This window comes from Vulpes lagopus, chromosome 2 (assembly GCF_018345385.1).
Source record: "Vulpes lagopus strain Blue_001 chromosome 2, ASM1834538v1, whole genome shotgun sequence".
In the NCBI taxonomy this organism is placed as follows: Eukaryota; Metazoa; Chordata; class Mammalia; order Carnivora; family Canidae; genus Vulpes; species Vulpes lagopus.
In genome coordinates this window covers 52,120,493-52,133,794 of record NC_054825.1, presented here as the reverse complement: position 1 = coordinate 52,133,794, position 13,302 = coordinate 52,120,493, and the positions used below count along the sequence as shown (strand labels likewise).

General features: G+C 47.9%; 1 protein-coding gene across 1 annotated transcript in view; it reads right to left on the bottom strand.

Annotated features, from left to right (window-relative positions):
• LOC121484282 (cartilage intermediate layer protein) overlaps positions 1-13,302 on the bottom strand; it is a 77,585-nt gene that overhangs the window by 12,368 nt on the left and 51,915 nt on the right. The window contains exon 7 of the mRNA XM_041743288.1: positions 441-609. Coding sequence (XP_041599222.1) covers positions 441-609 — 169 coding nt within the window. The remainder of the gene's footprint in view (positions 1-440; positions 610-13,302) is intronic.

Here is a 13,302-nt window from a genome sequence, read left to right as displayed (position 1 = left end):
AATAAATAAAATCTTTAAAAGAAAAAAAAGATTCCATTCTGTGAGTGTTAATATTGGGAGCTATCTCAAATTCTTTGGGAAAACAGGGGATCCCTGGGTGGCTCAGCAGTTTAGCGCCTGCCTTTGGCCCAGGGCGCAATCCCGGAGTCCCGTGATCAAGTCCCGCGTCAGGCTCCCGGCATGGAGCCTGCTTCTCCCTCTGCCCGTGTCTTTGCCTCTCTCTCCTCTCTCTGTGACTATCATGAATAAATAAATAAATAAACCTTTTAAAAAAATAAAAAGTTCTTTGGGAAAACAAGCAGAATATAAATGATTAATAAGTCTATAAACCAGCCTGAGGTTTTAAGGACAGTGCTGAGGCCCATAGTTGGGTCCCAGACCGCATCTGACTTCACTATGGCAAGTAGAGGTTTGGAAGAGAGCAGATACTTAGCCCATACCCAACACAGAGGTGACTTCCAGGACCAGGAAGAAGAACAGCCAGGCCTTGGTCCCCACCATCTTTCCCCCAGGCCCTCTCAGAAACATGGCAGGAGATGGCTGAGGGTGCTTCAGAGTTGGGTCCTCCTCGGAATGCAGTCCCCTAGGAAGTTTCTCAGATCCAATAACCTGCAAAGAAACATAGCTTATCAGCTTCACATTCCTGTGTCAGCTCTCATGGCCTGAGCAGAACTATTTTTTGACCTATCAAAGGTAGAAGGATAGAATAAAGTCTTGTGGGAGATAACACCTGCCCAAGTCGTGAATCTGGGCAGCTTGGGAGGTGCAGAGGCTCAGGATTTGAGTTCAAATAAGGCAGAGCTGGATTCAGATCCAGGCTCCAGGACCCCATCTCAAGATGGGGCACAAGGGAGACAAGGGTAAGGAGGTGCCTTGCCAATGAGGAGGGGCCAGGGCTTACTCCCAGCAGCCTCTGAGTGACTCATTTATCACTTCCAAGACCTGGGCTTGGGGGCATGTTTTGCTACCCTTTGGTGAGGCTCACACTCTTGCACAATAGGGCTACACATTAACACCATGCAGCCCAGCCCTGACTACAGTGGCCCCTCACAGGACAGGCAAGCTGGAGGGCACAGATGCTTCAGACACACAACCTCCGTGAACACATTCCCAGATGCGCACAGGCTGCAGCTGGAACACATTTCTGGCCTGTTTGTTGGGGTCTGGCTAGGAGTTACACAGCCAGGAGCTCCCTGAAGGAGAGCAGAGGGGACACCCCGTGCAAAGCCAGGGCTCCCCAATAACTGGTTAGGGGCTGTCGAGCCTGGAGAGGAGAATGGGTTTGGTGATAAGGGCAAAGATCCGTGGGGTGTGGCCCAGGCTCCTGCTCATTTTTATCTCTCCCCAGAGCTCTGGCCAACCCAGAATCTGACCAGTTCCTGGAGATTCAAAAGTGGCTCCCTTCAACGTCCAAAGTCCAGGGTGTGGTGGGAAAGAGGAGATTCCTCCTTTCCGGGGGAAAAAAGATCCAAAAGCACTTAGCTGTCCAGAGAGAAGAACAAACCAATCCCACATCGCAGATCTTCTAGCTCTAAGCATACCAACTTACCGCCCCCCTTTCCTGCTCTGCCGCCACCTTTTTCTCAGCCAAGGGAACAGAGGCATGGGGGTCCCCATTGTGTGTCTTACCCCAGGCTCCTGGGCTCTGAGCAGGGAGCTGAGTGCTACACAGCATTCAGTCTGAGGCGGCTCTAGAACTGTCTGGGAGGCCAAGGTGGCCTGAGGCACCTTGTGGAAAAACCATTTCCCATCTGGCAGCCCACAGAAGTTTCCTCAGCATATGCTCTGTTAGGCTCCCCGTCCCACGCTCCTCAGAACTCTCGGACAAAGCAGACTGGCTGACCGCAAAAGAAAAGGAGGCACCCAGAGGTACAGACCCTACTGGGACCATCTGAGAGTCCCTGACCTCAGATGAAGGTGGGGGAGGACTTTGGACCAATGGGGGAAAAGAGAGAACTTCAAAGTAGAAGGGCAGAGGGGGAGAGGAGATGCAGGGGAGGACAGGAGTAGCTGAACAGGGCAGTGAAATGCAGGCAGGAGTTGAGGGAAATGGGAGGGGAGCTCACCGGTGTCCTGAGCGGGACTCCTCAGCTGGGGGTTCAGGTCTCCAGCTCTCCGGTCCAGCCGCAGGGCCTTATATAGCGCGGCTGGTGGCTCAGCCTGTGGCAGTGTGCCAGGGGAAGCGCTGCGAAACCAGATCTGAGCATAGGGAAGCTCAGCCTCCCCATCCCCTCCCCACATCCCCTGGAACTCCCAGAGGCCCTGATTTCCCTTCCAGATCCTCAGGGGGAGATGCTGCAGGACCTGGGGAAAGGCCAGGTGGGCAGCTGCCTGGGGCTCCCCAGGCCAGAGCAGAGAGACATTTGGGGAGGTAGGATGGGCACGGGGAGCAGCCTTGGGAAGGGGCCAGGGGCTATTCTACAGCTGGGCAGCATTTCATGGCTCAGGGGGTAGCGTGCTCTTGCCTAAGCTTTGCGCTGATCCCTACATTCCCCTGGCCCTGGCCCGCCCATGCAGAGAGAGAACTTTGCTGGTGTTAGCACATACTCCAAACTCTCTTAGGCACACAAGTCACCTGGTCTCCCAACTGAGGGTAGGGCCTGGTCCGAGCTGGATGACTACTCAGCTTCCCTGGCCCCTGAGGGAGCGGACAGAGAAACTTAGAAGAGAAAGGAACAAAGAAATTAGAGGACACAGGATATCACCTGGTGAGAACAGTTCTACCCTGCTCCTACCTACTTCCATCTGGGGGTCTGTCTATGGCCACTGGACCCCAGAGCCCCTGCACCTAGACTTTCTGAGACCTTGCCGGACCGTCATAGGTGTGTATATGTGTCCGACTTCAGGTGTGGGGCCCACTGGCATATGCACAACCTTACCCATAGGTGGCGTAAGCAGCTGCGTGTGCTTCTAGACTTGAGCTGCCTCCCTGCCAGCAGGAATCTGCCGGCTGGCCTTCGCAGCCGTTCTACAGCTTTCACATGCATTAGAATCCCCTGGAGGGTTGATTGCTGGGCCCCACACAGAGCTTCTGATTCAGTATGTCTGAGGTAAGGCCTGAGACTGTATTTCTAACAACTGCCAGGTGATATTGATGCTTCATGGACTACATTAGAGTCCCAGCTGGAGGCAGATGGGGAGGGGTGTACTAGGAACCCAGAGCAAGAGCTTCTAGGACCCACCTCATGGGCCAGGCTCCTCAGGCCTGGGCCGGGCTTCCTGCCTCATGCCAGGATGGGAAGATGGAGGCCTGGTCCCAACAGCATCAATACCAAGTGTCGGCTCACTCTTTCCACGCACCCTCATCAAGCTCCTATTCCATGGCAGGCTTTAGGCTGAGCGCTGGGAGGCCTTAAGGGAGGAGACACGTTCTTGCTCTCAGAGAAAGGAGCCTCACATGGTAGGGATCTCACATTGAGCAGTGACTGTGATCCTCATCCAGAGAGCTGTGTATATGTGCTTGTGTGTGTGTGTCTTTGTCTCTGAGTGTGTGTGTGTGTGTGTGTGTGTGTGTGTGTGTGTGTGTGTAGGCAGGAGTTTAGGAACTTTGTTTTTCTGAGCATCTCCCTAAACATGGGCTGCTGAAGGGAAAGAGTGGGTACGGAGGAAGGATGTTGAGCAGCAATAGCTCGCAAGCAACCTAAAACACAGATCTGGTTTGCTTTGTCTCCTGGAGGCTAGTCTCCCTCCTAGTCCCTACCCCTTGGCCCACAGATTCTGTAGCCAGACCCAGTCTCGTCCAATTTGTTGTTGGAGCCAAACTGTGAAGTAGCTACAGCCGTGGCTTTGAAGGCAAAGTCTGAACTGAGTGAAAACCATAAGAGCTCTACTAGTCTGGGGCACCTGGTTGGTGCAGTTGGTGGCACAGTTGGTTAAGCATCTGACTCTTGGTTCGACCCAGGGCATAATCACAGAGTGGTCAGATCGAGCATTATGCTCAGTATGGATTCTGCTTAAGATTTTCTCTCTCTCCTTCTGCTCCCCCCCCCCCCGCCCCCCACATAAATAAGTAATTCTTTAAAAAGAGCTCTACTAGTCTGAGGACAAAGACTAGACTGCAATAGCCAGATCAAAGGACAGGAGAAAAATAGGAAGTTGGGAAACAAAAGCCTAGTGCTGGCTCTTTTGCTGATTCTGATGTGTGACATTGGACAAGCAATGATCCAAGTGACCCTGGGCCTCAGGATCCCCAACCATGCAACAAAAATTTGGACAGAGCGAGTTCTGAGGCCCCAGTACTGCTGGCAAGGTCAATAAGATGCTAACAACAAACATTGTAGAGAGGAGAGAAAGGAAGGCCTGACAGCTGCAAGAAGTCAGGCCACAGATCAGGAGGGAGGCCAAAGAAGCAATGTGACCACTGAGGCCAGATAAAGAGAGCAAGGTATACAGGAGAGGATGGTGGGGAAGTAAATCAGAGGACTGAGGTCAATGTTAGGGTAATTAGCTGCTTTCCACATCCTCTGCTCTATGGAACCCAAGGGTACATGAAAGAGGCCTTCTGCACCCAGCCTCCCTCTCTTCTGCACCCCTCTCTTCTCTGTCTGTAATGGGAGCCAGAGTACCCTGTGGGGTGAAAGTTGGGCAGAGTGGAACCCTTTAGGCCACGAATCCTGCCTGGGTCTCCTTGCTTAGCCCAGACTTCACACTGAGGACCCCACTTCCCTAGCCCCAAATGGCCAGTGGGTGTTGTCATGGTTGGCACAGGGCTGAGGGACTGTGAGCTAGTCCCTTGGTTTCAGTTCCAACCCTGCCATTTGTGTTCCTCCAGCTCATGTCCTCCCTCCCTGCCTCACCACCTCCTGTACCCCCAGCCCCCAATCAAAGGACCCTGTCCTGTCCCAAGTGAGATAGAACTGTGAGCTGGGCAGGGCTAGACTGGAGGGAATCTGAGTCTTTCCCCACTTTCCCTCCCGGGATTCTTTTGAGGAAGAAGAGGCCTGCTGTCCTTAGTCAGGACCCTAGGATAGACAGGGCTTGGGAGGTGGCCATAGATCTGGACTGTCAGGGCCTGGCTTGGAGAGGTCAGCCCCAGCCACAAGTGGTCATCTGGGGCTTCTGCAGGCCAGGCTAATCTGTAGCAGCTCCAAGCCCCTGCCTGGAACACACTGGAAACCCATCAATCACGCCCACCCCTGTCCAGAGGATCAAGGGCCTTGGAGCCCAGTTTAGCCAGGCCACCTGTGTCCTGAGGCTATGGCCACAGTCCCCACCCTGCTGAGGAGAAAGGAGCTTGGGAACACTGGGGGTTGGGGGTGGGGGTGAGAGGAGGGTCTGATATGATCCTAGTGGTTCCAGAAGAAGGTGCTCTGCCTCTAGCATGCTCTCTGACCCGCCCCCCCCATAGTCCCCTTATCACCCCCCTGTGGCCTGAAGAGGCTTTGCAGGCCTTGGTAGCGACAGGCTACTGATGATTCCTGGGCACAGGAGGACCTGACTACAGCTCTGAGTGCCCATCAGGGGCTGCTGACCCAGTACATGGAAGCCCAGAAGCCCAGAGTCCAGGGCAGTGGGGGAGCTCACTCTCTGACCTTGTTCTCCTTGTCCTGTGTACAGTCTGTCACTGTTCTGTCTCTGCACCTTTATAGTTTTACTCTTCGGCTTTCCGTCTTGAAATATAGCCCTTTCTCCCCAGTGGTGTGAATGTCTCCATCTTTCAGAGCCCTATCTCAGTTTCCTCCCTCTTGCCCTCTCTGACCACCCAGGCCCATCCCTGATTATTCCTTCTAGAACAATGTTCAGTCACATGTGGTTGGTACTCTAATTTACAAAGCACATTCACAGTCATCATCTTCAGCCTCACAGCAGATCTGGGAGGCAGGGATGATCACACCCATTTTATAGAGGAGAATATGAGGCTCCGAGAGGTGAAGTCACTCAGACACTGTAGGTTTTATTTTTTTATTTTTATTTTTTTTAAGATTTTAGTTTTTTTTTAATTTTTATTTATTTATGATAGTCACACAGAGAGAGAGAGAGAGAGAGGCAGAGATACAGGCAGAGGGAGAAGCAGGCTCCATGCACCGGGAGCCCGACGTGGGATTCAATCCCGGGTCTCCAGGATCGCGCCCTGGGCCAAAGACAGGCGCTTAACCGCTGCACCACCCAGGGATCCCGACACTGTAGGTTTTAACTCAAAGTTGCCTCTAGAAACCAGTGATCTAGTGTAGATCTTGTCACGGGCCTTCAGCTCAGAGGAGCCACCATGGAAATCCCATTCCAACTATACGCTCCTCAGTGAGAACACGCCTAGAATACCCTGGCTCTGCCTTCTTTGCACACACACCCTGCTTCCTCTACTCTAAAGATATTCCCATCTAACATAATCCATATATCATACCGTGGCCACAAATTCTCTGCTCTGCAATTCTCCCAGTATGAGATGGAGTCTATTTACTCACTCCTTTGAACTGGGCTGGCTTTGTCACTTGCTTTGAGCAAAGGTATACAACAGAAGTGATGCTGTACAAATTCTGGAATTCAGGCCTTAAGAGACCTGGCTACCTTCACTCTCTTGGAACATTGTCCTGAGACCACCCTGTAAGCAAGTCAATCTATACTACTGGAGGATGAGAGACTACATGGAGGAGAACTTGAGGCTCCCAGCCAGCAGCCAGATATGTGAATGAGGCCTTCTTGAACTTTCCACTCCAGCAGTTGCATGAATGAGTTCAAATAAGATCAGCCGAGGAGTGGCCCAGCCAACCCACAGAATCATGAGAAATAATAAACTATTATTAATGAACTACTGAGTTTGGGGGTAGTTTGTCATAATGCAATAGATAACTGGCACAGTAAGAACAAAAGCTGTTTCCATTGCAAGCAGCAAAAGCACAAACTCAGATTGGTTTAAGCAGAAAAGGAATCCAATGGCTCTCATAACTGTAGTCCTGGGGAAAATTGGATCCAGGCACTCAGACAGCATTAGGGCTGTTCTCATATCTCAACAGCTTCCTCTGAGATGATTTTATTCTCAAGGATGGTGTAGCAATCTGTATTTTCCAAAGATGGCTACAAAAATAGCTTCCATTGCACATGTTCATGTACAATGTGACTGTGCTATTCCACTATCAAGAGATAGAATCTAATTCCCCCCACCCCCTTGAATCTGAGCTGGCCTATGACTTGCTTGCAACCAGAATGAGGTGGACTTCTAAGGCCAGTCACAAAAGGTCACATCGTTTCCTCTTGGATCTCTTGGAACATTTGCTCTGGGGAAAGCCAGCTGCCATATGAGAAGTCCAACTACCCTGAGACCACCATCCTGGAGCGGCCTGGTGTAGTTCTGGTCAGTAGTCCCAGCTGAGTCCAGACTTCCATCCCTCACCACCAAACATGTGAGTGCAGCTACCTGAGACAGACCAGACCAGCCCATCTACCAGATGAGTACCACTGAATGGTGTCAAATAAACTCACAAAAAGCAGAATTATCCACTAAAGCCCTACATGAAATACTGACCTATAGGTTATTTAAGCCATTGAGATTTGGGGTAGTTTGTTACACAGCAGTAGTACCTAAAGTAGAAGATATTTCCATGTAGTATCTTCCAGAAGCTCCAGGCTCCCTCTTAGCACATCTCAAATCTCCAGCAGAAGGAAAATGTCTCTCCCCCAATTGTTCCAGCAAAAGTTCTAGGAGAGGTCCTCCTTGACCCATTCCTGACCCAGTCCCTATAACTATGGGATGGAAAGTTCTGATAAGCTCCTTTCTGGAGCCAGGGGTAGATCAGCCCCACTGGAGTCACATGGACTGATTTTTCCCAAAAGAAAATTGTGGTGCTGTCATTGGAAGTAGGAAGAATGGATGTGGGGAAGGAAAAAATGACGTGTATCTACTGAAAACACAAGCACAAACACAAGCACTCTATCCTAGGAGGAGTTGACCCAAAATGTCTAACCACTAACTTTGATATCAGGAGTTGAGTCTTGATACCAAGAGACCACTTTCACAGCTATCAACCCAGAGACTTTACCCTCCATTAGTTCCATTACAAACTTCCCATGTATGACACCTCCCCTCCTTGTAACACACCCCAGAAGAGCTGAGCAAAACCAAACAACCATAATAACTCCAGTTTAGGGCATGGAAGAAAGAGAAAGAAACCTGTCAGCACCTTGTCTTACTTTGAGCAGCTCTTGGGTGGGAGCAGATTCCCTCAGAATGGACTATGAATCCAGCAGACACCCCAAAACATGTCCAGTAGAGCACTCCACCTTACCTAATGTGCCTACTGTAGTCACCACAGAATGCTCCCCCAGCTTAAAACAGGGTCACCCCTCTATCCCCATGGTGTATTCACCACTGTCACAGACTCATGTTCACAGGCAGCGTCTCTAGAGTTCACCATATTTACCACAATATGTTCATGTCCCACTATTTGCACCACTGACTAGGAGATTCCCACTATGTCTCCTGATGTTCACCAAGCTTGCCATGGTGTGCTCACAGTCACCACAGCATCTTCACCACACCTCTACAGTTTGCTCGTACCCAGTGACATTGCGGTGTTTACTGAATGAACCTGTGAGTTCATATTCTATACATGGACATCATAGTGTCCCCATGGTGCCCCCAGTATTTCTCAGAAACATCTTGAGTCACAGTCTTCGTGTAGGATTAGGGTGATCCTACTAGGATAATCTCTCAAGAGTGTTCACATATCCCTCCTCTGACTTGTCACACTCACCATGACGTGTTTGCCCTGGTTGTTCATAAAACTAGACCCGAGTATCTACCAGACTCTGTTGCTTGTTTCCTGTGACCCGAGGCCTCTTTTCATGACTCCCTCAAGAAGGCCCAGGTCGCTCTGTGTGTGGTATGGCCTCAGCTCTGACCAAGATGTTGGCAGTCTGAAAGAGCCTGCGGCAGTGATGGGGGCGGCCTTGCTCAGGGATGAGGTGAGGTGGATGCTGGGTAGAAGTCCTCTCTGGCCTTCAGTTCCCAGGACACGCAGCTGTTTTATGGTCTAGAGCTATGGAAAGTTGACTGTGAGGATCCTCCCTCTTTCCAAGCAGACTCTTTCTCACCCACACAGCACCTGGGCCATAAAGATTTGTGACTCCCAACAGCCAGGGTGAGCAGGAGGGTGGAAGGGGAACGGAGGTTAGGAAGGCTGTAGTGAGCAGGCTTAGCCAGATCGGGTGGGAAAGCGGGAGAGAGACAGACACGTGGGCCCTGACCCCATTCTTAGTGGGCTGACCTTTTGTTCCCAGAAGCCAAGAAGCACTCAGGGAGGCTGGATTGGGGCATTTCCCTCCCCAGCAGAAGAATAAGAGCTCCTAGGACAGAATGTTGGTCAGCGACCGGAAAGGCAAAAAAAAAAAAAAAAAAAGGCAAAGAAAGGGAAGAAGACATTTGAATCCCTCTCTGCATTTTAAAAAATTGAAGCATAATTTTCATATGGTAAAATTTGCCATTTTGAATGCATAATTCTGTGAGTTTTGATGAATGCAGGCAACCAGGAATCCACCATCCTGTCAAGACTTGAAATACTTCCAAGCACCTCAGAGGTTCCCTTTGTAGTCAACCCCTCTCTTTCCCTGTAGTTTTGCCTTTTTGAGAATGTCATATGAATGGAATCCTTTAGTATGGGCTTTTTAAGCTTGCTTTCTTTCATTGAGTATAATCATCCGTGTTGTTGAATGTGCCAACCGCTCATTCCTTTTTATTGCCAGGTAGTGTTCCATTGTGTGGCCATATATAGCTTAATCTATCCATTCACCACTTGAAGAATGTGTGGGTTGTTTCCACTTGTTAGCAGTTACATTTTAGTTATCAATATTTGTGTACAGATTTTGTGTAAACATGTTTCTTATTTCTTTGGGGTAAATACCTAAGGAGTGAGATTGCTGGGTTAAATATTAAGCATATGTTTAATCTTAAAAAAAAAACAACAAAAAAACTGCCCAACTGTTTTCCAGAGTGAGTGGATCATTTCCATTCCCACCAGCAATATATGAGAAACTCAGTTGCTCAACATTCTTGTCCACACTTGATACAGTTTCAGGTTTGTTTCTCATTGCAGTTTTAATTTGCATTTCTATGGTGACCAGTGATGTTGAGCATCCTTTTTAAACTTATTTGTTGTGCATATATCTTCTTGGGTGAAGAGTCTGTCCAAATATTTTCCTATTTTGTAATTGAATTGTTCTCTTATTATAGTATCCCTCCCTTTTCAAAAGTTCACCTTACGCCAGTTCACTTTTACAAAAGGACCTACATTAGTACCTGTTTTTGCTAACCGAATGAAATCCAAAGACAATAGTCAATTTCACAAAAAGTGACAAAAAAAAGCAAAAATAATGCTCAGCATCTGTTTTGTAGTGAGCCATTATAGAGGCGGGGCGCACTGGAGCAGTGAGAGTTGGCGCCGCCCTGCTGCTTCCCCAGAAACTACACTCAGCATCTCAGCAGCAAGCCGCCCTGGCTTCCTAAGATACCAGAAAATCCTAAAAGAGATTACTTTTTGGTTTGGGAAGGCTCAAACTATTTTCCATATGAATTAATGGTAAATTATTCTTCATTTTACACCATTTTGGCTTATGAAAATTTTTATGGGATCCCTCTACCTTCACATAATGGGGGAAACCTGTATTGAATATATATATATACTCTGGATAGAAGTCTTTTATCAGATATGTATTTTGAAAAATTTTTTTGCCCGATATGTAGCTTGCTTTTCGTTTCTTTTTTTTTTTTTTTTAATATTTATTTATTTATGATAGACACAGAAAGAGAGAGAGAGAGGCAGAGACACAGGAGGAGGGAGAAGCAGGCTCCATGCCGGGAGCCCAATGCGGGACTCGATCCCGGGACTCGATCCCAGGACTCCAGGATCACGCCCTGGGCCAAAGGCAGGCAGGCGCTAAACCGCTGAGCCACCCAGGGATCCCCTGCTTTTTTTTTCATTTTCCTAACAGTGTCGTTCGATGAGCTGAAGTTCTTAATTTTGATAAAGTCCAATTTATCAATTTTTCATTTTGTGGACTGTGCTTTTGGTGTTGGATATAAGAAATTTTTGCTTAATCCACAGCCACAAAAATTTCCTCCTATGTTTTCTCCAGGAGTTTTTTAGTTTTTGGTTTTACCTATGGTTCTATTTAATTTTGGCATATAGTACGAAGTGTAGGCCAAGATGATGATGATGACGATTATTATTATTATTATTTTGTTGTATGTGAATGTCTAATTGTTCCAGCACTATTTGTTGAAAAGACTCTCCTTTCTCTTGAACAACCCTTATATATATATATATTTAACAGTACAGCTCTTTGAGTCATTGACGCCAGCACCCTGAGCTTTCTTACACAAAAGTCAGTAGCATAGTAGGAATGAATGCTTCTCTTATCTGATCCCAAAACAGGGACTGCTTATGCCTGAATAAGACACAGACTTTTCAATGGAACAGCTCTTTTAGGTTTTACTTATAGCCCCTCTGCTCTCCCAGGACTGAGACACGAGTCTGGGAGACCGTGTAATTGTAATTGAATTGTTCTCTTATTATAGTATCCCTCCCTTTTCAAAAGTTCACCTTACGCCAGTTCACTTTTACAAAAGGACCTACATTAGTACCTGTTTTTGCTAACCGAATGAAATCCAAAGACAATAGTCAATTTGTCTTTGAGACAAATTGAGAACCGCACCAGGATGCAATGACTGTCAACCACAATCTAGGTCCAGAACTGTCTCTCTTCTCTAATGACTCTCATCTATCCCTGGAGGCTCCTTGGTCAAAGAGGTTTTGAGTCCTCTACACTCAACTAATCAGTCTCCATCAAACAGAGAGAGAAAACCTTGAGAAAGTGTCAGCCACCCTTACCTTTCTGCTGCTTTCACCTGTCAAAGTTGCTATTGATTTTCATTTTAGCCTGATCATAATTGGTGAAGGAAAAAGCACACTGTGCAAGATATATGACTTCTGTTGGGGTGGCTTGCCGGCTCACTTGGTTGAGTATGTGACGCTTGATCTTGGGGTTGTCAGTTTGAGCCCCATGTTGGGCATAGAGATTACTTTAAAAAAGAAAGAAAGAAAAAAGACTTCTGCCAAGACCTGGATCTTGGGAAAGCTTATAAATTTGAACCTAGGCTGGGTCTCCTAATTTCCAGTCCTCTGATCTTTCCATTTTTCCACAATGGCCTCTCATACAAGTTGATGGAGAGCATTAGTTGCTTTCTGGGATGCCAGGGGAATGAGAGGGCTCCTTAACTGATATGCACTTCTGGGAACAGACCATTCTGAGAAGAGAGAAAGAAAGAAAGAAAGAAAAGAAAGAAAGAAAGAAAGAAAGAAAGAAAGAAAGAAAGAAAGAAAGAAGAGAAAGAAAGAAAGAAAGAAAGAAAGAAAGAAAGAAAGAAAGAAAGAAAGAAAGAAAAAGGAAGGAAGGAAGGAAGGAAGAAAGAAAAGAAAGAAAAAAGAAGAAAAGAAAAGAAAGAAAAGAAAAGAAAAGAAAAGAAAAGAAAAGAAAAGAAAAGAAAAGAAAAGAAAAGAAAAGAAAAAGCAGGCAAGCAAGCTTAAAGAAATAGCCAAAGTCAGGAGCTGGGGCTCAGGCTGCCTGGTGTTCCTCCTGGGGTGTATCTGTTTCTCTCCTTGTGGCAGATCCACTTGCCTCTTACTCCAGATGGGTTCATCTGCATTTTCATAGGTCAAATCTCAGCAGAACCATGCTGATGAACGCAGCTAGTTCCTACCCTCACCCCTATAGAGTGAAGCCTTTCCCATGAAGGCCTTCACCAGTCACCAGCTAGCCTATGGATGGGCTGTTCCTAGGTCAGATGCTCACCCTGAGCCTATCAGTGGTCTCTCCTAGCCAAACCCCATGGTGGTACTGCTTCCTCAAGGAGGAGACTGTGGATGGGTAGTTACAGCTAAAGGGGGATTTGAGGTGTGGTGGCACCATGGGGGTTACCAGTGCAGTATGAGGGTTTGTCATTGCTCATTTCTGAAGCATGCACACACATGCCCTAAGCACTCAGTCACATTTCTCTCCTCCCTCTGAGTCTGCTCAGCCCCTCTTAGCTCCACCATGAGTTGAAAGTTCTTTGTTCCACCTGGGAATGCTGTGTCTTCCCTCACTTGAGCTCCTAAAGGGTAAGGGCTGCGTCTTCCTTATCTCTGTGTCCCTTGTACCTGGCTCAACAACATAAATTCATAGATCTCAAAGAGGAGAGAGGGCTTACCCAAGGCGTTTCATGGAGGCAGAGTCAGAACTAGGTGGAACCCAGATCTCCTGTTCCAAATCTAGGCCCCTCTCTACATTAAGTAGGCTCCCTAGCATCTCTCTGAGATGTGAAACTAGGGGACT